Raw genomic sequence first — 26,536 nt, 5'->3', positions numbered from 1 at the left:
TTGTATGTTGGTGGATTTGCACAGCTACGCCGACAGCCAGTGTCACCGCCGTACATCTTGAAGCGCGTTTTGGACCATTTTCTTGCGTTTTCATGCGTTTCTGTTTTCATCTACGACTAGCAACATCTGCTGTTAGACGTGCGCAGAAAGAAAAAAATAGTTTTGTTTCATTTCGGTTCGTTATTAACCACTTCCATACAGGGCACTTATACACCTTCCCGTCCAGACCAATTTTTAGCTTTCAGCGCTGTTGCACTTTGAATGACAATTGCACGGTCGTGCTACACTGTACCCAAACTAAATTTTGATCATTTTGTACCCACAAATGGAGCTTTCTTTTGGTGGTATTTGATCACCTCTGGGATATTTATTTTCTGCAAAAAAAAATGACCAAAAATTTAGAAAAAAATACTTTTTTTTTGTTTCTGTTATAAAACATTGTAAATAAGTACGTTTTCTCCTTCACTGATGGGCACTGATGGTACTGCACTGACGGGCACTGATAAGGTGGCACTGATGGGCACCGATGAGGTGGCACTGATGTGGTGGCATTGATGGGCACTAATATGCGGCACGGATGGGCACTGGGCGGCACAGATGGGCTTGGATAGGCGGCACGGATAGGTGGCACAGATCAGCACAGATAGGCGGCACGGATAGGCGGCATGGATGGGCACTGATAGGCGGCATGGATGGGCACTGATAGGCGGCATGGATGGGCACTGATAGGCGGCATGGATGGGCACTGATAGGCGGCACGGATGGGCATAGATGGGCACGAACGTATGTGTTGTACTAATGGATGCCAATCAGTGATGCCCATTGTGGGCACTGGCATCCATTGCGGCACTGATTGGCATCCATTTTTTGTGTCCTTCTCATCCCTGGTGGTCTAGGGTGGCATACTTTTTTTTTTTTGCATCCCTGGTGGTCTAGTGGGCATCCCTGGTGGTCCAGTGGGCATCCTCGGGGGGGGGGGGGGGGGAGGGGGGCTGTGCTGATAATCGATCAGCACAAACCCCCCGTCACAGGAGCAGCCGATCGGCTCTCCTCTACTCGCGTCTGACAGACGCGAGTGAGGAAGAGCCGATTACCGGCATTTCCTGTTTACATCGTGATCAGCTGTGATTGGACACGGCTGATCACGTGGTAAAGAGTCTCCGTGAGAGACTCTTTGCCTTGATCGGTGTTGCGGGGTGTCAGACTGACACCCTGCAACAACGATCACCGCGATACGCGTCCCCGGGGGCGAGCAGCGGCTCAAAATCCTGAGGACGTCCACTCAGGATTCTACAACCACTTTGCCGACGTCAATATGTCATTGGCGGGCGGTAAGTGGTTAGTTAAAGCGGAGTTCCGGTCACAGTTGTATTTTTTTTTTTTTTAACCACTTAAAGCGGAGGTTCACCCAAAAAAACAAGTATATAACATTACATTCTGTATACCTCAAACATGTACAGTATGCTGTTTGTTTGTTTTTTGGGGGGTGTACATACGGTATTTTCCTCCTGGCTTCTCGCTCCCGCGCGAGTAGGCGTTCCTATGCAGTGGCGCAATGTCCTCTGGGACTTCGCCCAGATGATTGACGTGCCTGACAAAAACTTTCCCCCAGCGGATAAGGCGCGTCACGAGTTTCCGTAACTAGCCGAACTGCGAGTCAGCTCTATATGGCGCCTGTGCACCGATTAGGAGCCGTGTGGAGCTGACTGCGCATGCGCCGTCCGTGAAAATATCCCAGTGCGCATGCTCCAAATTACGCTGCAAATAGTCAATGCTTTAGACGTGAACGTAACTTACGCACAGCCCTATTCGCGTACAACTTACGCAAACGACGTAAACGACGCAAAATTCAACGCTGGCTCGACGTCCATACTTAACATTGGCTACGCCTCATATAGCAGGGGTGACTTTATGCCGCAAAAAACCTTACGTAAACAACGTAAAAAAATGCGCCGGGCGGACGTACGTTTCTGAATCGGCGTATCTATCTCATTTGCATATTCTACGCGGAAGTCTAGGGAAGCGCCCCTAGCGGTCAGCGTAAATATTGCACCCTAAGATACGTTGGCTTAGGAGACTTACGCCGCTCGTATCTAGGCAACATTGAGGCGTATCTGATTGTATGAATCAGGCGCCGAGATGCGACGGCCCGCATTCGGAATTACGACGGCGTATCTGGAGATACACCGACGTAACTCCTTTCTGAATTCGGGCCCATAACTTTTGCGCAAACCAATCAATATGCACTTATTGCGATTTTTACCAAAAATATGTAGAAGAATACGTATCGGCCTAAAATGAGGGGGAAAAAAAGCAACGTCGCACGAATGCGTAAATGTCAGTTAAAGCGACTCGAATTGTCCAATTGCAAAAAGTGGCCCGGTCATTTGGTAGCCAAATGGTCCGGGGCTGAAGTGGTTAAAAGGGGTGCAAACCAATGGGTTCTTGCCTAGGTAGGGGAAATCGGCAAACAGCCTTGGCCCACAGGTGGAATCACGCAGCCTTGGAAACACGGTGGGGGCGTGAAATGGGAGACATTGGACAAATGTACCAGGGGTGCATAGAAGTGACAGATTAACTCATCACTGTGCGGCTTCTCCTTTCACTGTCCAGTCACAGGCTGGGGGTGGGACCAGGATCCTCTGGGCTGAGAGGAAGTAGGTTAAATTATACTGGCCATTAGACTGAGGACATCTAGTGGCTGAAAAAAGTAATGCAGGGGAAATTTCGAAATAATGAATATTGTAGCAAAAGCCGGTTTAGTTATTTTATATAAATGTTTTACATTTTTTGGGGGGGGGGGGGTGGGGCTGGGTTTTGGCTTTTTAAAGTGCTGCCACCCAATCAGATGACAACCTAGACTTATTAAGGGGTTGGTTGCTGATTGGTTGGGGAATTTTACCCTGTTTTGCACCGCCTTGAATGAAACTGAATGGTTAGCATTTCCTCTCCTTTAATAATATATAACCGGATTCCATGTCTGGAAGAGGCATGTCCAGGAAACTCACCGAGGTGACCTTCTCTCTAAGGTGACCGGTCCTCCTCCTTGGTGCTGCCGGACTCTAAATTATTAAAGTCTGGAGACTTCCTAAGACTGCCGGTGCTCAGCGCTCGGTGCGTCAGTTGGTGGTGGCGGGGGAGGGGAGGGAGGTCGTTCCTTTCCTTACCTGCATCTCCAACATCCCCAGGTGATAGCAGAGCTGCAGGTGCACCAACATCTTCTAAGAGGTACCTTCCCCTCCCCCTCTCCCGTTCCTCTTCCTATATTTCCTTACAAATCAATTTAATTCTCCTTCTCCAGGGCTCATTGACTTGCTAATTTGGGTTTTCTCGTTTTACGTTTCTATAATGTTCCTTCTATCTCTCTTCTATCTCGCCTCCTTCTCGTGTTTCCTTACTTACTGTCCATCCAATGTCTCCCCTCCAAACCTCCAAACCATTTCCACTCGATATTTGTTACTTTGTCTTTGGAAAATGGGAGGTTTGTAATCATCTGCAGATCCCAGCCAATCACAGCCCAGGATTAAGGAGGATATAGTCATGTGACTGGTGCTGTTTTTGTTACTATTACAGTTTTTTTTTTAGTTTTTTTAGTACTGTGCTAGTTGAGTGTTCTGTTGGTTGGATTGTACTTTTAGACGTGTTATCCTTCATTTTTCTATTATCCCATATGCATTACTTGTGGCCTTCTACAAGATTTTATCTGTCCCGTAGCTGATGTGTACAGCCTCTGCTCTGTTGGGGCCCTGATGTAAGGTGGGAGTCCGATTGGGGCCCTGATGTAAGGTGGGAGTCTGATTGGGGCCCTGATGTAAGGTGGGAGTCTGATTGGGTCCCTGATGTAAGGTGGGAGTCCGATTGGGGCCCTGATGTAAGGTGGGAGTCTGATTGGGTCCCTGATGTAAGGTGGGAGTCCGATTGGGGCCCTGATGTAAGGTGGGAGTCTGATTGGGGCCCTGATGTAAGGTGGGAGTCTGATTGGGGCCCTGATGTAAGGTGGGAGTCTGATGGGGGGGGGGCCCTGATGTAAGGTGGGAGCCTGATTGGGGTCCTGATGTAAGGTGGGAGCCTGATTGGGGCCCTGATGTAAGGTGGGAGCCTGATTGGGGCCCTGATGTAAGGTGGGAGCCTGATTGGGGCCCTGATGTAAGGTGGGAGCCTGATGGGGGGGGGGGGGGCTGATGTAAGGAGGGAGTCTGATCGGGACCCTGATGTACGTTGGGAGTCTGCTGGGGGCCCTGATGTAAGGTGGGAGCCTTCTGGGGGGCCCTGATGTAAGGTGGGAGCTTTCTGGGGGGCCCTGATGTAAGGTGGGAGCTTTCTGGGGGGCCCTGATGTAAGGTGGGAGCCTTCTGGGGGGCCCTGATGTAAGGTGGGAGTCTGATGGAGGCCCCGATGTAAGGTGGGAGTCTGATGGAGGCCCCCGATGTAAGGTGGGGAACCTGATGGGGGGGGGGGGGGCGATGTAAGGTGGGAGCCTGATGGAAGCCCCCGATGTAAGGTGGGAGCCTTCTGGGGGGCCCTGATGTAAGGTGGGAGCTTTCTGGGGGCCCTGATGCAAGGTGAGAGCCTGATGGAGGCCCCCGATGTAAGGTGAGAGCCTGATGGGGATGAAAGGAGGACCCTGGTGTACGGGGGACTGTGCCGTGAACTTGGACGTTAGAAGGTCTCTGATATAAGGGATCATTCTGGTGGGGATTTTGATTTAAAGGGGGCCCCTAAAATAAAATCTCTTTGCTTTACTAAAATTCTTTCTCTGTTCTGAATCCTCTTCTGCTGATTACAAAAGAAAAAACTCCAAGTAAAATGAAATAATTTAAATTGTATTCTCTCATTTATAAAACAGATTTTTCTTCTTCTTCTTTGTCCCACAAATGTTTGTGAAATACACAAAGTATCCAATGCGCTCAGAGTGATCCTAGAAGAACCTATAATAAATGTTTCCCATGGGACCCCCTGCAGTCCTCTCTGATGGGAGATCTGATCCTTCTTCTCTTTCAGTTTCAGTTTCCCTCCAGTTGACAAATGTAACAGAAATTATTACTTGGTACATTTGGTTCTGCTTTTGAAAAGCTGGGACCATTCCAGGGACCGATCTCCAAATACGACGGTCCTTACAATTCAGGGACGATTGACTCCTAAACCTAAAAGTCTGTATGGTTCTTCATGCACAGTTACCCTCTGGGGCCGGAAATGAGGCCACTCTGAGTCTTCTGCTCTCTTGTGATGAAGGAAACGAGGTTAATGGTCCCGTGTTCATTTACAAGTTGTAGACGTTCCTCTCCCTCTCCTCCAGAATCTTGCTGCTTATGTCTGTGAAGGTTCTCCGTTTTTCCGGTTGTGGTGTATATAGAATATAATATCCGTTGGTCACAGTGGTGGCTGGTGCTCAAAACTTTTGTGGGGGCGCAAACGAAAAAAAGAAAAATTGCAGCCTCACTGTGCCCATCAAATGCAGCCACTGTGCCATCAATTGTCACCATTGTGCCCATCAAACGCAGCCACTGTGCCCCTCAATTGTCGCCACTGTGCCAATTGTCACCACTGTGCCATGCCATCAAACGCAGCCACTGTGCCATCAATTGTCACCACTGTGCCATGCCATCAAACGCAGCCACTGTGCCCCTCAATTGTCACCACTGTGCCCTTTAATTGTCACCACTGTGCCATGCCATCAAACGCAGCCACTGTCATCAATTGTCACCACTGTGCCATGCCATCAAATGCAGCCACTGTGCCATCAATTGTCACCACTGTGCCATGCCATCAAATGCAGCCACTGTGCCATCAATTGTCACCACTGTGCCATGCCATCAAACGCAGCCACTGTACCATCAATTGTCACCATTGTGCCATGCCATCAAACGCAGCCACTGTGCCAATTGTCACCACTGTGCCATGCCATCAAACGCAGCCACTGTGCCCCTCAATTGTCGCTACTGTGCCAGTTGTCACCACTGTGCCCTTTAATTGTCGCCACTGTGCCCATTGATGCCACTGTGCCATTTGTCACCACTGTGCCCATTGATACCACTGTGCCCTTTGTCACCACTGTGCCCTTTATCGCCTCTGTGCCCATTATTGCCGCTGTGCCCTGTAAAATGCACTTACCTTACTCCTTCCACGTCCCTCGATGTCTTCTCCCGCCTTGGTGATGCTTCAACCAATCAGGTTACCAATAACCAGAATCGGGGAACCTGATTGGCTGGCTGAGACGGCCGTCAGTCTTATCCAAGGAACGCACCCCCCCCCGTACTTTCCGAGGATAAGACCTCCCGGAGCCGAGGGCTGTACTCGGAAAGCCTATCAGAGCCGCTAGCTCTGATAGGCACTTCCGCACAGCCAACCATCTGCCGTTATTCAGGTGGTCGGCGCTCAAGTTCCGGCCATCTCTGAATAGACCAGCGGCAGCTGGCAACAATAACGTACATTCATGCAATGCATGAACGTATGTTATTAGACTCCGTGGCGGGCGAGACCCAGAGGGGGCGGAGCTCCAGCGCCCTCTATGGACGATATATTGAAGTTTGTAGATTCCCAGAGACAGTTCTTCAGTTCCATTGATGGTCAGAAAGAAACCCCAACATTTCTATGCACAGGGCACCTTAAAGTGGAATTCTAGTTTAACGCCAACTATTCTTAAAAAATTCTGCCCCCCAACACCTGTGCTGACTAACCTGTGTAATAAAGATGTGTATACTCATTTTCATCCCGGTCCCATCCCGTAACCCCCGTGGCCAGCCAATGGCAGCTGCAGGGGAGAGGAGGGAGTGATCAGACAACGGCTAGTAAAGACTGGAGCAGTGACTTCATCCATAGGCTCTTATGGCCAACCCATTGTAGGCGCTCCCTCCTCTCCCCTGCAGCCTTTGCTGGCTGACACAGGAGAGCAGGATCACATGAATGGAGCAGACTGAGATATACAGTATATCTTTCTTACATGGGGTAGGCAGCATAGGTGTTGGGCGGGGGAGAGGACATGTTTAAGAGTAGTTGGGGCAGTGGCAGCTAATGGAATTTTTGTTTGGGGGGGGGGGGCAGCGGCAAACAGTATGCCACCCCCCCCAGTCGGTAGCACTTACCCCATCACCGGCGGCTTTCCCTACGGTGGCTTCCGTTTCCTCCCTCATCCTCGGTGGCCAATCGGGAGTCTTCTCTTTTTGGCCAATCTGAAAACTGGTCTCACCCCTGCTTCTGATTGGCCAGAAATGCAATGTTGTGTTTTTTTTGGTGAGTTTTTACATGCTTTTGTTATGGAGAAAAAAATATATATATACAAAACTGAATAGCCGGTTGTTGAGGATCAGCGGCTGCTGCCTCCCTTAACACCCAATGAGTCATCAGCTGACAGCAGGGCTCCCCGCTGACAGCTTATTGTGAAAAAGAGAATCGGCAGCAATTAGAAAAATCGTGGAAAAAATGTATTGAAGATACAAGAAAATTTATAATTTATCCTTTTCAAGCTCATTTCATACATAAATTTAGGGAACTAAATCAACCCCAAAAATGGTCTGGTCATTTTGGGAACACCAGTCCTGAGGCCTGAAAATGTCTGTCCCAGATGTTCTCAGCGCCCCCTACTGTGGACACTTTGTTGCCTTTATGAAGGGCCGTGTTCCTTTGTGTGGGTGTGGCCTAATTTTTCGTATTTTTATCCTTTTGCAGAGTGTGGAACATCGTGTGCTCTCCAGGGATCCATCGGCAGATATGGAGCTCAAGCAGCCGGATTCAGGGATGTCCTCTCCGAACACCACCATGTCTACGCAGCCGGCCCACTTTGACATCGGATCGCCCTCCAGTACACTTTCCAATTACGACTCCTGTAACTCCAGCCAGTCCAGCACGGGAGACAAGAAGCAGATTCAGCATACGGGACCAAGTACGAATTTTTTTTTATTATTATTTTTTTTTTTTAGACCACCATTGATTTTTAGGCAGCTAAATATGAATGTTTGTATATTGTCCTATAGTTTACATTGTTGAATATTGTGCAATTTAGTATCTAGCCAAAAGGTGGAGCTGTAGTGTCTTTTCAGATGTTTACTTGAGCTTTAACCACTTAAGACCCGGACCAAAAGGCAGCTAAAGGACCCGGCCAGTTTTTGCGATTCGGCACTGCGTCGCTTTAACTGACAATTGCGCGGTCGTGCGTCTTGGCTCCCAAACAAAATTGGCGTCCTTTTTTTCCCCACAAATAGAGCTTTCTTTTGGTGGTATTTGATCACCTCTGCGGTTTTTATTTTTTGCGCTATAAACAAAAATAGAGCGACAATTTTGAAAAAAATTCAATATTTTTTACTTTTTGCTATAATAAATATCCCCCAAAAACATATAAAAAAACTTTTTTCCCTCAGTTTAGGCCGATACGTATTCTTCTACATATTTTCTGTAAATAAAAATCGCAATAAGCGTTTATCGATTGGTTTGCGCCAAATTTATAGCGTTTACAAAATAGGGTATAGTTTTGTTGAATTTTTATTAATATTTTTTTTTTTTTACTACTAATGGCGGCGATCAGCATTTTTTTTCATGACCACAACATTATGGCGGACACTTCGGACAATTTTGACACATTTTTGGGACAATTGCCATTTTCACAGCAAAAAATGCTATAAAAATGCACTGATTACTGTGAAAATGACAATTGCAGTTTGGGAGTTAACCACTAGGGGCGCTGAAGGGGTTAAGTGTGACCTCATATGTGTTTCTATCTGTAGGGGGCGGGGCTGGACGTGTGACGTCATTGACCGCGTTTCCCTATATCAGGGAACACACGATCGATGACGGCGCCGCAGTGAAGAACGGGGAAGGTGTGTTTACACTCAGCTCTCCTCGTTCTTCAGCTCCGTTGATCGATCGCGGGACTCCAGCGGCGATCGGGTCCGTGGGTCGCGGCCGCGCCCGCGACCCACGGCTGGGCACTTAAAGAGGACGTACAGGTACGTGCTTGTGCTCAGCCGTGCCATTCTGCCGACGTATATGTGCAGGAGGCGGTCCTTAAGTGGTTAAGAGTTACTACATCTTTGCTTTCATAATTCAAATCGCTCAAAGTTTCCATCAGAGGAAGCCTAAAAAAGATGAGAGCTCCTGGTGTGTGTGTGTGTTGTGTCATTAGATAACTCATCATGCTCTGGGAATCCTTTCAAATGTAATACAGTATATATGAGAGTGTGTGTATGTGTATATATATATATTAGTGCTGTCAAGCGATTAAAATTTTTAATCGCGATTAATCGCATTAATGTCATAGTTAACTCACGATTAATCGCGCAATTAAGGAGGTTCACCCTTTAAAACATTTTTTTTTTGTTTTCTTATTTATTTATTTATTTTTTATAATATTAAATTGTGTTTTTTTATTTTTTTACATTTTGATCACTTTTATTGCTGTCACAAGGAATGTAAACATCCCTTGTGACAGTAATAGGTGGTGACAGGTACTCTTTATGGAGGGATCGGGGGTCTAAAAGACCTCCGAGCCCTCCTTTGCACTTCAAAGTATTCAGATCGCCGAAAACGGCGATTCTGAATACTGTGTACTTTTTTAAATCCGGCGCCATTGGCACCCGAGAAACCCGGAAGTGACGTCATGACGCCGCTTCCGTGGTTTCAATGCAGAGACTGAATCAAAGCCGCTTACGGCTTAGTGTGAGTCTCCAACCTGGACACAGAAGGCGGCGGATGGATGATCGGGTCTCCCGGTGGGACGGGAGGCCCGGTCAGAGCGGCGAAAGGCGGGAGGGGGGGGGATGTCCCCTCCCGCTCCTCCGGCATAACAACCGAGCGGCTTTTAGCCGCATCGGTTGTTATGTTTGGATAGCCGATCGCCCGCTCTAAACAACGGTACCGGGATTATGCCTGCGGCTGCAGGCATCATCCCGGTATAACCCCCGAACGCCGCCTCGTTAATCGCGCGATAAAAAAATTGACGGCGTTAACATGGGTTTGCGTTAACGCCGTTAATAGCGCGTTTAACTGACAGCACTAATATACTATATATATATATATATATAAATATATATATATATATATATATATATATATATATATATATATATATATATATAAATATCTATATATATATATATATATATATATATATATAATATATATATATATATTAGGGGTGCAACGGATCAAAAAACTCACGGATCGGATCGATCCTCGATCAGGAGTCACGGATCGGATCATTTTCGGATCAGCAAAAAAAAAAAAAAAAGACAAATCTTGTTACACCCACAGAGTTTAGATTTCACAGTTCTTCTCACACAAAACTGAGCTTATGTGCTTAAATACAGTGTTTGGAAATCGACGACTGTTTATTGCTAATGTGACAGAACACCTCTGATTTTCACATTTAAACACCGTCGTTTACAAATACTGTATTTAAGCGTATAAGCTCTGTTTTGTGTTGAAATAACTGCATCTCGCAATACTTATATGTGCAGCCAAGTGGAAGTCGCAGCCCCATGTACGAAAGTGGTGTCACCAGTTCCCTACTGTGACCTGAACAATCCCAATCATCAGATCCCTTTAGTGTCATTGATCGGCGGGCTGAGTGTCTAGTGAAAATCCCCCCTATGTGCTCAGTCCATACAGATCCCTCCGATCGCCTCCTCTCTCTTCTCTGGCAAGCAGCAGGACGCCCGGTGCAGCGGCTCCCCGTGTGGATTCCTCAAGGTGCAGCATGGAGCTCATTGCTGGGCTGTTAGGAGTCAATGGCATATTGAGCTCAAGTGCCTACAAACTTCCGAGGAGCAGCCTGCATCCCCCGCGCCGGGTGGACCTCGATGGCCGCCGCTTCGATAGCTAGGCCGAAGCCGCGGCCTTTCCTATGGACCGGGAGGCCCGTGGATCGCCGTGTGTCCCGACCCGAAGGTGCTGATCCATACGGATCAGTTGCACCCCTAGTGACAATACTTGATGTGTTCCCACTGTCATATGACATTCTTGTGCCACAGTGCCTACACACCGTCACAGTTTTATCCACTAACCTCTTTCCTTCATCATTATATTTGACATGGAAGACAAAATGCTCCCATACAGGGTTTTTTAATGACGCGGGGCATTCAAGCTCCTCCATTCGCCATGACCACGCTGTGTGTGGACTGAACATGCGCAAATTATTATTATTTTTTTTTTTAGAAAACAATCCTCGGATCACGTGTGTGCGGTTCGGATCAATCTTTTTCGGATCGGATCACGTATCAATGACGATCCGTTGCACCCCAAATATATATATATATATACACACATACACACACACACACACACACACACACACACACACACACACACACAGTTGTGATCATAAGTTTACATACCCTGGCAGAATTTATGATTTCTTGGCCATTTTTTCTACAGGGAAACAAAGAGGAAGTATTACCCATCAGGGTTTACTTCCTCTTTAAAGGGGGCAATACACGGTATTAAGAACTGGGGTCATTTGGGTAGTTTCTGCTGCCATTATGATATAAAAAGAGTAAACACAGTTGGTTGATAATAAATGGCTTCAGCCAAACACTAACCATGAGTGACAGAAAAGTTGTTGTGTTATCATTCATATTCTCTGAAAAATGCCCAAGAAATCCTAAATCCTGCCAGGGTATGTAAACTTATGAGCACAATTGTAATATAAAAATTATATATAGATATATGAGCAGAACCGCCATCAGGAATTATGGGGGCCCTTACACAGCTTCAGGCATGGGCCCCCTGGAGCAGAGAACGGGGGGGGGGGGGGGGGGGGGGGTTGCTGCCGTCTGAAATTGAAAAGCGGGGCGGGGGGGGGGGGTAGGGGCTGCCGCGAATTGAGGGGAAAAAAGAGGAAATAAAGAAAAATATATATAAAAAAGGGGGGAAGCCATATATTAAAAAAAAAATTATTTAAAAAAAAAAAAAAAAGGGGGGGGTTGCCATCTAGGGACCTCTGGGCCCTTTAATAAAAAGAAATAAAAAATATGTTAAAAAAAATGTTTTTTTTTTTTTTTAAAGGGGGGGTTGCCATCTGGGGCCCTGGGGACCTCTGGGCCGTTTAATAATAATAAATATATATATAATATATATAAAAAATAAATGACAAAAAAAGGGGGGTTGCCATCCGGGACCTCTGGGCCCTTTAATAAAAATAAAAAAAATAAACCTCTGGGCCCTTTAATAAAGAAAAATATATATAAAAAAAATTTAAAAAGGGGGTTTGCCACATGGGGCCCTGGGGACCTCTGAACCCTTTAATTAAAAAAAAATATATATATATATATATATATATATATATATATATATATATATATATATATATATATATATATATATATATATATATATATATATATATATATATATATATATATATATATGAAAAAAAATTATAAAAAAAAGGGGGGTTGCCATCCGGGGCCCTGGGGACCTCTGGGCCCTTTAATAATAATAATAATAATAATTATATATATATAAATAAATAACAAAATAAGAGAAATAAAAAAAATATATAAAAAAAAGGGGGGGGGGTTGTCATCCGGGGCCCTCTGGACCCCCCAAAAAAAATTGTCCCTTTTTAATAAAAAAGGGGGGGTTGCCACCCGGGGCCCTGGGGACCTGCGGACCTCTAAAAAAAAAAAATTGTCCCTTTAATAAAAAATAAAATAAAAATACATTAAAAATATATATTTGTTTTATAAGTAATAAAAAAAGGGGGGTTTCCATCTGGGGACCTCCAGGCCCCTGAGGACCTCCGGACCCCTAAAAATATATATACATTTTTTTTTAAAGGGGGTTGCCATCCGGGCCCCTGGGGACCTCCGGGCCCCTGATGGCGGCCCTGTATATGAGAGATAAAATCTGTAAAATAAAAAACTCAAATTCTTTCCCACTAACTGGAAGAGAACAAACGTTGCCTCCACTGTAGTTACTTTGTCCTACCGGCTATTTTTTGGATGGAATGATTAAACATTACAAGGGGTTGTAAGGTTTCGTTTGTTTAATAAAAAAGAAAAAAAAAAATGTCATACTTACCTCCACTTTGCACAGTGGCCCCGATCCTCCTCTTCTGGGGTCCCTCGGCTCCTCCCCGCAAGAGCTAACCCCCTTCATGGGAAGCTCTCTCCCAAGGGGGTTAGCTTGTGGGCACGCTCCTGTGATACAGCCGGTGGCTATAGCCGCCAACTGTATCACTCGGCCCCACCCCCCGGCGCGCCGCGTCATTGGATGTGATTGACGGCAGTGTGAGCCAATGGCTGCGCTGCTATCAATCTATTCAATCAATGGCCAGACTTTGTGGAGAAGAGGATGCTGGACACACGCACAGCAAGAGAACAGGCTTAGGTACGTAAAACGGGGGGACTGGGGGGGCCGTCATTGCCATGTGTCTTTTCACCTTAATGCATAGGATGATGCTACAGATATGATTACCATGGGAAGGGGAACTCTGATGGGGACAGTGATGTAGAGGAGGGCTCTGATGGGGACAGTGATGTAGAGGGGGGCTCTGATGGGGACAGTGATGTAGAGGGAGGGGCTCTGATGGGGACAGTGATGTAGAGGGGAACTCTGATGGGGACAGTGGTGTAGAGGGAGGGGCTCTGATGGGGACAGTGATGTAGAGGGGAACTCTGATGGGGACAGTGATGTAGAGGAGGGCTCTGATGGGGACAGTGATGTAGAGGGGAACTCTGATGGGGACAGTGATGTAGAGGGGAACTCTGATGGGGACAGTGATGTAGAGGGGGGCTCTGATGGGGACAGTGATGTAGAGGGGAACTCTGATGGGGACAGTGATGTAGAGGGGAACTCTGATGGGGACAGTGATGTAGAGGGGGGCTCTGATGGGGACAGTGATGTAGAGGGGAACTCTGATGGGGACAGTGATGTAGAGGGGAACTCTGATGGGGACAGTGATGTAGAGGGGAACTCTGATGGGGACAGTGATGTAGAGGGGAACTCTGATGGGGACAGTGGTGTAGAGGGGAACTCTGATGGGGACAGTGATGTAGAGGTGAACTCTGATGGGGACAGTGATGTAGAGGGGAACTCTGATGGGGACAGTGGTATAGAGGTGAACTCTGATGGGGACAGTGGTGTAGAGGTGAACTCTGATGGGGACAGTGATGTAGCGGGGAACTCTGATGGGGACAGTGGTGTAGAGGGGAACTCTGATGGGGACAGTGGTGTAGAGGGGAACTCTGATGGGGACAGTGGTGTAGAGGGGAACTCTGATGGGGACAGTGGTGTAGAGGTGAACTCTGATGGGGACAGTGGTGTAGAGAGGGGCTCTGATGGGGACAGTGATGTAGAGGGGAACTCTGATGGGGACAGTGATGTAGAGGGGAACTCTGATGGGGACAGTGATGTAGAGGGGGGGGGCTCTGATGGGGAGACTTTGATGTAAAAGAGGCAAGGTTCTGATGGGGACCAGTGGCGACTGGTTCTCAACATTTTTGGAGGGGGGCGCAAACAAACTAAAAAAAAAAATAATCAATTGCCGCCACTGTGCCCATCAATTGCCGCCACTGTGCCCATCAATTGCCGCCACTGTGCCCATCAATTGCCGCCACTGTGCCCATCAATTGCCGCCACTGTGCCCATCAATTGCCGCCACTGTGCCCATCAATTGCCGCCACTGTGCCCATCAATTGCCGCCACTGTGCCCATCAGATGCCGCCAGTGTGCTCCCCCGCCCGCCTGTCTCGGTGGAGCAGTGGGTCATGGCGGCGGTCTCCTCCACGCTCCTCGATGTCTCCTCCCATGGTCTGCTATGATTGGACGCCTGAATGCATGAATCTATCTGTGGTGAGCGAGGGGGAGGTCCCCGTGCAGCCTTATGGGTGCATCGCCACTGATGGGGACCCTGATGTAAGAGGGAATCTGATGGAGCAATAATGTAAGGGGGGGACTGTGATGGAGATTTTGATGTAAGGGGGGACTCTGATGGAAATCCGGATGTAGGGGGATGCTGATGAGACTCTGGGATGTAAGGGGGACTCTGATGGGAGATAGTGATGTATTGCATTTCCTTCCTCACATTGTATGAGATTTGCATTCACTGCCATATTGAACTCAATTTAAATAAAACAAAGGAGTTCAGTTGCCCCCCCCCTTCCCCCTGCTTGGGGGGGGGGGGGGGGATTTCCTGCAGGTTGACTTTGAAGCTATTTGTGCCTCAGTCCGGAATAATGAGGAGGAGAACAAGAATGTCTTTTCATGGAGTACAGACACGTGCCGCAACCCGCCGCTGCCAAACCCTCCACCGCCGTACACTAAGTCATTGTGACACCAGACTGAGCTGTCCATATATTCACACTGGATAAAGAGAACCTGTCTCTCGATCGGGTCGCAGAGCTGAAGAACGGGGAGAGGCGAGTGTAAACAAACCCCTCCCCGTTCTTCCTAGTCAGACTGTCAGTGATCGTCTGTTCCCTGTCATAGGGAACGACTTATCAGTGACATCACACGCCAAGCCACACCCCCCCCCCCCCCACAGAGTAGTTATCACTCCCTAGAAAACACTTGACCCCTTCAGCGCCCCCTACACGTTAACCCCTTCCCTGCCAGTGTCATTTTCACAGTAATCGGGGGAATTTTTATAGCACTTTTCGCTGTATAAATGACAATGGTCCCAAAATGGTGTCAAAAGTGTCCGATGTGTCCGCCATAATGTCGCAGTCGCAATAAAAATCGCTGATCGCCGCCATAACTAGTAAAAAAAATAATATTAATAAAAATGCCATAAAACTATCCCCTATTTTGTAGACGCTATGGCCCGGATTCACATACATTGGCGCATATTTATGCCGGCGTAGCGCAGAGAGGCAAGCACTGAATTCACAAAGCACTTGCCTTCCAAACTGCGCTGGGTTCCCTCGGCGTAAGCCGTCGTAGGTGGAAGTGGGCATGAGCCATGCTAATGACACGTGACCCCATGCAAATGATGGGCCAAGTGCCATATAAGTACTTAAAACGAACGGCGCATGCGCCGTCCCGTGGACATATCCCAGTGCGCATACTCAGAATCACGTCGAAACTACTCCCTAAGATACGACGAATCACTGCCTACGACGTGAAGGTAACCTACGCCCAGCCCTATTCAGGTACTACGTAAACGACAAAAGATACGACGGCTGTGTTCCCTGGTCCATACCTTTGCATGAGTTGCGCCTCCTATATGGGTAATAACTTTACACCGGACGTACGACTTACGCAAACCGCGTATATAATGCGCCGGGCGCAAGTACGTTCGTGAATCGGCGTATCTCACTCATTTCCATATTTGAATAGGAAATCAATGGGAGCGCCACTTGCGGCCAGCGTAAATATGCGCCCACGAAACGCCGGTGTAGGAAAGTTACGTCGGTCGGATGAAGCCTGTTTTCAGGCGTTTCTCAGATTATGGGCACGGCGCACAGATACGACGGCGCATACTTACGCGGCGTATCTCGAGATACATCGGCGTAAGTGCTTTGTGAATCCGGGCCTATAACTTTTGCGCAAACCAATCGATATACGCTTATTGCGATTTTTTTTTTTTTTTACCAAAAATATGTAGAAGAATACGTATCGGCCTAAACTGAGGAAAAAACATTTTTTTTATATATTTTTGGGGGATATTTATTATAGCAAAATGTAAAAAAATTGTTTTTTTTTTTTTTTTTAATTGTCTCTCTATTTTTGTTTATAGCGCAAAAAATAAAAACCGCAGAGGTGATCAAATACCACCAAAAGAAAGCTCTATTTGTGGGGGAAAAAAGGACGCCAATTTTGTTTGGGAGCCACGTCGCACGACCGCGCAATTGTCAGTTAAAGCGACGCAGTGGCGAATCGCAAAAAGGGGCAAGGTCCTTCTAGCTTCAAAATGGTCCGGGGCTGAAGTGGTTAATCACCGCTGTTTTTTTTTTTTATTGTTTGCGAAATAATTTTAGAAAATGTTACTTCTCTGGCCCCATGTATTCCTATAGGTGAGCCGTACTTCAATGCATGGCTATGGAATTCTTGCCTCTGCCCATTTGTAAATGATCGGTGACTACACGGATTTACATCACACAGACTTCTGCCCACAGTGGTCACAGACGCTCCCTTGCTGCCCTCCATTGGCCGTCAATTGAGGAAGATATAAAAGACTTCAGACAAGGAAATCCGGGGCGAGATCCCAAACAGAAATAATATTTAGTTGATGTGGATTGGGAATCTCCTTGCCCATTTGTAAATGATCGGTGACTACACTGATCTACCTCACACAGACTTCTGACCACAGTGGTCACAGACCAGGACTGGCCATAGGGCATAACGATCATATGCCCGGTGGCCCGCGACGGCCTGCAGGTCACGTCTCTGTAATGTAAGGGGGGGGGGGGCTGTATGGGCTGTATTTTAGCGGGGGGGCTGTATTTTAGCGGAGGGGCTGTATTTTAGCGGAGGGGCTGTATTTTAGCGGAGGGGCTGTATTTTAGCGGAGGGGCTGTATTTTAGCGGAGGGGCTGTATTTTAGCGGAGGGGCTGTATTTTAGCGGAGGGGCTGTATTTTAGCGGAGGGGCTGTATTTTAGCGGAGGGGCTGTATTTTAGCGGAGGGGCTGTATTTTAGCGGAGGGGCTGTATTTTAGCGGAGGGGCTGTATTTTAGCGGAGGGGCTGTATTTTAGCGGAGGGGCTGTATTGTAGAGGAGGGGCTGTATTGTAGAGGGGTCTGCACTGTAGGGAGGAGGGTGTGTACTGTAGGGAGGTCTGTGTAACATGCAAGGGGTCCAGAACTGTTAGGGGTGTCTGTGTAACAAACTGTGGGGGGCTGTGTAATGTAAAGGGGTCCAGAGGTGCAGGGTGCTGTGTAATGTAAAGGGGCCCAGAGGTGCCGGGTGCTGTGTAATGTAAAGGGGTGCAGTGATGCAGGGTGCTGTGTAATGTAAAGGGGTCCAGAGGTGCAGGGTGCTGTGTAATGTAAAGGGGTCCAGAGGTGCAGGGTGCTGTGTCATGTAAAGGGGTCCAGAGGTGCAGGGTGCTGTGTGATGTAAAGGGGTCCAGAGGTGCAGGGTGCTGTGTCATGTAAAGGGGCCCAGAGGTGCAGGGTGCTGTGTAATGTAAAGGGGTGCAGTGATGCAGGGTGCTGTGTAATGTAAAGGGGCCCAGAGGTGCAGGGTGCTGTGTAATGTAAAGGAGCCCAGAGGTGCAGGGTGTTGTGTCATGTAAAGGGGCCCAGAGGTGCAGGGAGCTGTGTAATGTAAAGGGGTCCAGGGTGCTGTGTAATGTAAAGGGGTCCAGAGGTGCAGGGTGCTGTGTAATGTAAAGGGGCCCAGAGGTGCCGGGTGCTGTGTAATGTAAAGGGGTGCAGTGATGCAGGGTGCTGTGTATTGTAAAGGGGCCCAGAGGTGCAGGGTGCTGTGTAATGTAAAGGGGCCCAGAGGTGCAGGGGGCTGTGTAATGTAAAGGGGCCCAGAGGTGCAGGTTGCTGTGTAATGTAAAGGGGCCCAGAGGTGCAGGGTGCTGTGTAATGTAAATAGGTCCAGAGGTGCAGGGGGCTCTGTAATGTAAAGGGGCCCAGAGGTGCAGGTTGCTGTGTAATGTAAAGGGGCCCAGAGTGCTGTGTAATGTAAAGGGGCCCAGAGGTGCAGGGTGCTGTGTAATGTAAAGGGGCCCAGAGGTGCAGGGTGCTGTGTAATGTAAAGGGGCCCAGAGGTGCAGGGTGCTGTGTAATGTAAAGGGGCCCAGAGGTGCAGGGTGCTGTGTAATGTAAATAGGTCCAGAGGTGCAGGGGGCTCTGTAATGTAAAGGGGCCCAGAGGTGCAGGTTGCTGTGTAATGTAAAGGGGCCCAGAGTGCTGTGTAATGTAAAGGGGCCCAGAGTGCTGTGTAATGTAAAGGGGTCCAGAGGTGCGGTGCTATGTAATGTAAAGGGGTACAGGGTGCTGTGTAATGTAAAGGGGCCCAGAGGTGCAGGGGGCTGTGTAATGTAAAGGGGCCCAGAGGTGCAGGGGGCTGTGTAATGTAAAGGGGCCCAGAGGTGCAGGGGGCTGTGTAATGTAAAGGGGCCCAGAGGTGCAGGGTGCTGTGTAATGTAAAGGGGTCCAGAGGTGCAGGGTGCTGTGTAATGTAAAGGGGCCAGAGGTGCAGGGTGCTGTGTAATATAAAGGGGCCCAGTGATGCAGGGTGCTGTGTAATGTAAAGGGGTCCAGAGGTGCAGGGTGCTGTGTAATGTAAAGGGGTCCAGTGGTACAGGGTGCTGTGTAATGTAAAGGGGTCCAGAGGTGCAGGGAGCTGTGTAATGTAAAGGGGTCCAGTGGTACAGGGTGCTGTGTAATGTAAAGGGGTCCAGGGGTGCAGGGTGCTGTGTAATGTAAAGGGGTCCAGAAGTGCAGGGTACTGTGTAATGTAAAGGGGCCCAGAGGTGCAGGGTGCTGTGTAATGTAAAGGGGTCCAGAAGTGCAGGGTACTGTGTAATGTAAAGGGGCCCAGAGGTGCAGGGTGCTGTGTGAAATACTATGAAGTTGATGTGGATTGGGGATCTCATTGCTTCCTACATCTGGTGGCTCTTTTTGCCGCCATCGCTCTCCTCTCTGCCTCGTAATCTGATCTGAACCGCAATGCGTGTTTTTGTTCCGTTGGTAGTGACGCAACTTTCTCAGCATTGATGATAAAAATCTAAACTTCCACATTTCCTCTTTTTCCCATGCGCTCCGCGCTCACGTTACATCTCCATTGTACAACCAGAACCTGTTTTACTTTCATCTTTTGACTAGGATTCCTCCCAGCAGCACAAAGGGTCGTGTCTGACAGTGGGGGGGGGGGGGGGTGGAAATGTTCTGTATTATTCCCCCGGGTGACAGAACGCCATGACTGGGCGCGTGAGGAGGAATGCGCCCAAAGCACAACGTATCGGGGTCAAGATTGGAGTTTAGATATGGGGCTCATTCCTGCGTGCGCCTATTATTGATGCCCCCCTGAAAAGTAAAGGTGGTGATTCACATCCTCGCTTCCTGTTTTAACCCTCAGAAAACAGGGCCGTCTTTAACCGCTTCAGCCCCGGACCATTTTGTTGCTAAATGACCGGGCCACTTTTTTCGGATTCGGCACTGCGTCACTTTAACTGACAATTGCGCGGTCGTGCGACGTGGCTCTCCGACAAAATTGGCGTCCTTTTTTCCCCACAAATAGAGCGTTCTTTTGGTGGTATTTGATCACCTCTGCGTTTTGTTTTGTTTTTGCGCTATAAACAAAAATAGAGCGACAATAAAAAAAAAAAAAAGCAATATTTTTTCCTTTTTGCTATAATAAATATCCCCCAAAAATATATATAAATAAAAACATTTTTTCCCTCAGTTTAGGCTGATACGTATTCTTCTACCTATTTTTGGTAAAAAAAAAACGCAATAAGCGCTTATCGATTGGTTTGCGCAAAATGTATAGCGTTTACAAAATAGGGGATAGTTGTATTGCATTTTTATTCTTTTCTTTTTATTTTTTTACTAGTAATGGCAGCGATCTGCGATTTTTATTTTTTTCGTGACTGCGACATTATGGCGGACACTTCGGACAATTTTGACACATATTTGGGACCATTGTCATTTTCACAGCAAAAATTGCATTGTTTACTGTGAAAATGACAATTGCAGTTTAGGAGTTAACCACTAGGGGGCGCTGAAGGGGTTAAGTGTGACCTCATATGTGTTTCTAACTGTAGGGGGGCGGGGCTGGACGTGTGACGTCATTGATCGTGTTTCCCTATATCAGGGAACAGACGATCAATGACAGCGCCACAGTGAGGAACGGGGAAGGTTTGTTTACACACAGCTCTTCCGTTCTTCAGCTCCGGGGACCGATCGCGGGACTCCAGCGGCGATCGGGTCTGCGGGTCCCGCGGTCGCGGGGCTTCGGACCGGGTCGCGTGAGCGCGCCCGCAACCCACGGCTGGGCACTTAAAGAGGACGTACCTGTACGTGCTTGTGCCCAGCCATGCCATTCTGCCGACGTATATCTGCAGGAGGCGGTCCTTAAGTGGTTAAAAAAGTATATTTTCTAATAATGTAAAAGACATTTGATCACAGCTATAAACGTGGTAAGAACACCTATACACCCATGAAGAATATGAATCAACGCGTTTCACCCACAAAGGGCTTCCTCAGGATCCACTCTTTGTAATGTTATAGCTGATAAGTAATACAAACAAATGTATTCATACCATACAAAAACTGAATTTCTTGAACAGCTATAAGGGTTAGGAAAAAAAAGTGATACTTTTAAACAAAACAAAAACAACAAACTCTGTTACTTTATCACTTCCTCCGCCCCCTTCTCTAACGCAGCCTTGTCTTTTTGCCTTCTATAGGACCCCCTGAAACGGCGACAAATGACATGAAAACTTATATGGACATGCTGAATCCCGAAATAAACCCCAACGGAGGCAAGAAAGGTGACGGCAGTATCCCTCCCCCACCGCCGCCAGCCTTTCCTCCCCCGCCGCCACCGCCGCCGCCAGCTCCTGACGCCAGACTCCCGCCACCCCCGTGTTATCCAGCGCCAAGCCCTCCCGAGGGTCAGCACACTTCGGAGATCTACGTCCAGGCCAAGAACAACCTTCGGCACGTGGAGAGCGAAATCCTGCAGGAAGAGGTAATCTGTGACGGGTACCTGGCCCTGACTTACGAGGAGTATATTTGGTTAGGGGTCCCCCCTCCCCCCATCATTCAAGCAGTGTTACACCTCAAACCAAAAATGAATGTCACATATTGCACCAATTATTAGATGTGGCGGCTGCATTCGTTTTTGTTTTTTTTTGGCTTTTTCTTTCTGTTTTAACCTGTTCTCTTGTATTAGAGTGACCCCCCTCCCCCCCACTCTGGATGAAGGAGCACAGGTGTGGGTGGGAGGCCATTGGACAAACCCCACTACTCCTAAAGGGGAACACTATTTATTTCTTGGGACACAGTGCAGGCTCCTATACTTGGAATTGGAGGGGTTTTTTTGGGGCGCTCCAACGCCACATTTGGGCCCCAACGCACCGGCTAGCAAGGAAAGAGTTTGTCAGAGAATGCCAAATTATTATCTTTGCACCTTAACGGCATTCAACCCATAACCAAGAATGTAATAACCAATCATTAGAAGTGGTGGCTGCATTGGTTTTATTTTCTTTAGGCTCCCCCCCTCTATTTTCACCTGGTGATCTGGCCGGTAACACACCTCCTGTATTAGAGCGCCCCCACTCTGCATGAAGAAGCACAGGAGTTGGTGAGAGGCCACTGGACAAACCCCGCTACTCCTACTAAAGAGGAATAGTGGGGTGGATTCAGGTAGGGGCGCGCAATTTAAACAGCGGCGCAGCGTATCGTATTTACGCTACGCTGCCGTAACATACAGGAGAAAGTGCTGTATACACGAAGCACTTGCTCCGTAAGTTGCGGCGGCGTAGCGTAAAAGGGGCCGGCTTAAGCGCGCGTAATTCAAATGATCCGGTAGGGGGCGTGGATCATTTAAATTAGGCGCGTTCCCGCGCCGAACGTACTGCGCATGCGCTTGTCCCTAAAATTTCCTGACGTGCATTGCGGTAAATGACGTCGCAAGGACGTCATTGGTTTCGACGTGAACGTAAAGGGCGTCCAGCGCCATTCACGGACGACTTACGCAAACGACGTAAAATTTTCAAATCGCGACGCGGGAACGACGTCCATACTTAACATTGGCTGCACCTCCTAATAGCAGGAGCAGCCTTACGTTGAAAAAGCCTTAACGCAAACGACGTAAAAAACGAACGCCGGGCGCACGTACGTTTGTGAATCGGCGTAAGTATGTAATTTGCATATTCTACGCTGACAACTACGGAAGCGCCACCTAGCGGCCAGCGTGAGAATGCACCCTAAGATACAACGGCGTAAGAGACTTATGCCAGTCATATCTTAGGCTAATGTAGGCGTATCTAGCTTTCTGAATACAGAAAGTAGATACGCCGGCGCAGCTTTGGAATTACGCGGCGTATCTATGGATACGCGGCGTAATTCTTTCCTGAATCTACCCCAGTATTTTCTTCTTGGGACAAAGTGCAGGCTCCTATACTTGGAATTGGAGGGACTTTATTTGGGCGCTCCAACGCCACATGTGGGCCCCAACACACACCGGCTAGTAAGGAAAGAGTTTGCCAGAGAATGCCAAATTATTATCTTTGCACCTTAAAGTGTTATTATTACACCCAAAACCAAGAATGTAATAACCAATCATTAGATGTGGCGGCTGCATTCGTTTTCCCTTTAGGCGTTTTTCTCTCTGTTTTCAACAGGTGATCTGGCCAGTAACGCACCTCCTGTATTAGAGTGCCCCCCCCCCCAACTCTGGAGGAAGGAGAACAGGGGACGCCTTAGGATAACAGCATTGTCAGTCTGTGGGGAGGGGAATGTAAGATGGACTAGCAGATTTAAATGCTGTAACAAACTGAAGCCAAACTGATCTGGTGCGCAGTCATGAGCTTCCCCGTTCTTCACTGTGGCAGCTTCATTGATCGTGTGATCCCTGATATAGGGAAACACAATCAATGACGTCACACCTACAGCCACACCCCCCTACAGTTAGAAACACATATCAGGTCACACGTAACCCCTACAGCGCCCCCCTAGTGGTTAACTCCTAAACTGCAATTGTCATTTTCACAGTAATCAGTGCATTTTTATAGCATTTTTTGCTGTGAAAATGACAATGGTCCCAGAAATGTGTCACAATTGTCTGAAGTGTCCGCCATAATGTCGCAGTCACGAAAAAAATCGCTGATCGCCGCCGTTAGTAGTAAAAAAAAAATAATGAATAAAAATGCAATAAAACTATCCCCTATTTTGTAAACGCTATAAAATTTGCGCAAACCAATCAATAAACGATTATTGCGATTTTTTTTTTACCAAAGATATGTAGAAGAATACGTATCAGCCTAAACTGAGGAAAATAAACATTTTTTTATATATTTTTGGGGGATATTTATTATAGAAAAAATATTGCATTTTTTTTCAAAATTGTCGCTCTGTTTTTGTTTGTAGCGCAACAAATAAAAACCACAGAGGTGATCAAATACCACCAAAAGAAATCTCTATTTGTGGGGAAAAAAGGACGCCAATTTTGTTTGGGAGCCACGTCGCACGACCGCGCAATTGTCTGTTAAAGCGACGCAGTGCCGAATCGCAAAAACTGGCCGGGTCCTTTACCTGCATAAAGGTCCGGGTCTTAAGTGGTTAAGTAATTTTTCTAGGGGAAAAAAAATTGCCGACTTTAACAAGAAATGAATAAATTGTCCTAGTGGGCAAGCAATGACTTTGCCCACGCCTGGTAGGGTGCCGCCTGGCACATGTGCCCCATCGCTGTGCTATATTGTGATCTCAGCGGCTGACATTTTTTTTCCTGAAGCCGCTGGGTGTAAATTATCCGGCGGTTCCATAGGAAGGACTCGGATTCCCGGATCATACATTATTCTCTATCACCATCCTATACACCTGGCCTCCCGGCAGTAAGACTTCCCGCACCGCCATTACCGGATTAGTCCAGGGTGCCGGCGGCGCGGTCACATGTCCGGATCGCTTTCCTTTGGGGGTTTTAATTAACATTCATATGTAACGGCTCTGCTGCTTCCAGCAATTAAGGAAACAGATGTTTACACTGAGAGCCGAGCTCCGGGGCAGCAAGGAGAACCAGGGAATGAAGGTTTAAAGGAGAACGCAGAGAAGCCAGAACCCGGGGGCTTAAAGGGGGCAAAAAAATAAAAACAATAACCCGCCCAGCATGGGGGGGGGGGGGGTAGCAACTGCTGCCATAGAAAAATAGTACTTTATCCTCCCTCCACTACAGGCCTCGGCTTCTAATGGTCATGCCGGTGCTCTGATTGAAGTGTCTCCACACTCCGCCCACAAGGAATAAAATTCAGCCGAATACTTGGGAGCCTTCATTTTTATTTGCTACATTGTATAACAAAAATGTAACTGGCTAACGCGTGTGGGCTGTCTGCTGTTTGATGGGGCAACTGGTGGTATTTGGGGCACAGTGGCTGCGTTTGATGGGGCACAGTGGCTGCGTTTGATGGGCACAGCGCCTGCGTTTGATGGGGCACAGTGGCTGCGTTTGATGGGCACAGCGGCTGCGTTTGATGGGGCACAGCGGCTGTGTTTGGTGGGTCACAGCGGCTGCGTTTGATGGGGCACAGTGGCTGCGTTTGATGGGCACAGTGGCTGCGTTTGATGGGGCACAGCGGCTGCGTTTGGTGGGTCACAGCGGCTGCGTTTGATGGGTCACAGCGGCTGCGTTTGATGGGGCACAGTGGCTGCGTTTGATGGGCACAGTGGCTGCGTTTGATGGGCACAGCGGCTGCGTTTGATGGGGCACAGCGGCTGCGTTTGGTGGGTCACAGCGGCTGCGTTTGATGGGGCACAGTGGCCGCGTTTGATGGGTCACAGCGGCCGCGTTTGATGGGTCACAGCGGCCGCGTTTGATGGGTCACAGCGGCTGCGTTTGATGGCGGCAATTGATGAGCACAGTGGCTGCATTTGATGGATCATACTGGCAGTGTTTGGGCAAACTGTCGGCGTTTCATGGGCACGGTGGCTGCAATTGATGCTTTTTTTATTTTTTATTATTATTTGTTTCCGCCCCCAAAAAATGTTGAGCACCAGCCGCCACTGGTTACAAAGAGTTGTCCAATAGAACATCGCCCTCTACGATAAAGTTGAACTGAAGAACTTGCTCTCCCAGTATGGGAACTGGTTGGGTAGGCTGACCATTCATACTCCTCCTAGAAGCTGGAAGCCAAGACCTCTTCCTATGGATAGTGCTTACACGTCCGGCCACCCTCTGATAACTAGGGCCAGCACTGGAGCTACTATATATATATATATATATATATATATATATATATATATATATATATATATATATATATATATATATATATATATATATATATATATATATATATATATATATATATATATATATATATAAACAAAAGCTAATAATAATAATGCAAAACCTTCGAGTGCAAACACAGCCCTGTGACGGGACGTCCCTCCAAGGTGACGTTTCCATTACAGGTGAGTCGCCTTCGCAGCAATTGTCTAACGCAACGTTGCACCTGCCAGGAGCTCCGCAAGGTCACAACCTCTGCAACGTCGGTATAGAATACGTCCATATTTGTCAGGGAGGTTTTAAAATCCAGCCCCGGTCCTTTGATTGTCCTCGGGAAAGTGTTTTTGTTTGCGTCCAACAAAGCTTTCCTCCCCGAGATAAATGGTACCCAATGCCGCTATTCTGTAGGAGAGCCGGTGGGTAAACATCCCGACAAAGCCGACAATGCCGCCATTGTGTGGACTTGGCAGGCGGACGTATTCCAAGGTCCCCGAGCGGGAGAGAGAGTGATGGCTGAGTGTATAATCTCTTTAATTGGGTCGAGCCGCGGGACCGGCGAGAATTAAAGGGGGGGAGCGGGGACCCTCATCGTTTTGTGGGAACATTTAGGAAAATGAAACTGAAAATACGTTTAGTAAATTTCGCAGAGACTGGAAGGTATTGTGATGTTGCGGCTTTTGCCGGAATGGAGTTTAAA

The 26,536-nt window shown here is 47.8% G+C and overlaps 1 protein-coding gene across 3 annotated transcripts in view; it reads left to right on the top strand.

The window, feature by feature from the left end:
* ESPN (espin) overlaps positions 1 to 26,536 on the top strand; it is a 113,384-nt gene that overhangs the window by 496 nt on the left and 86,352 nt on the right. For all 3 annotated transcript variants that reach the window (XM_040326515.1, XM_040326513.1, XM_040326516.1), the window contains exons 2-3: positions 7,666 to 7,879; positions 21,302 to 21,585. In XM_040326515.1, coding sequence (XP_040182449.1) covers positions 7,666 to 7,879; positions 21,302 to 21,585 — 498 coding nt within the window. The remainder of the gene's footprint in view (positions 1 to 7,665; positions 7,880 to 21,301; positions 21,586 to 26,536) is intronic.

This window comes from Rana temporaria, chromosome 10 (genome assembly GCF_905171775.1).
Source record: "Rana temporaria chromosome 10, aRanTem1.1, whole genome shotgun sequence".
NCBI lineage: Eukaryota > Metazoa > Chordata > Amphibia > Anura > Ranidae > Rana > Rana temporaria.
This window is presented reverse-complemented; position numbering and strand designations above follow the sequence as displayed.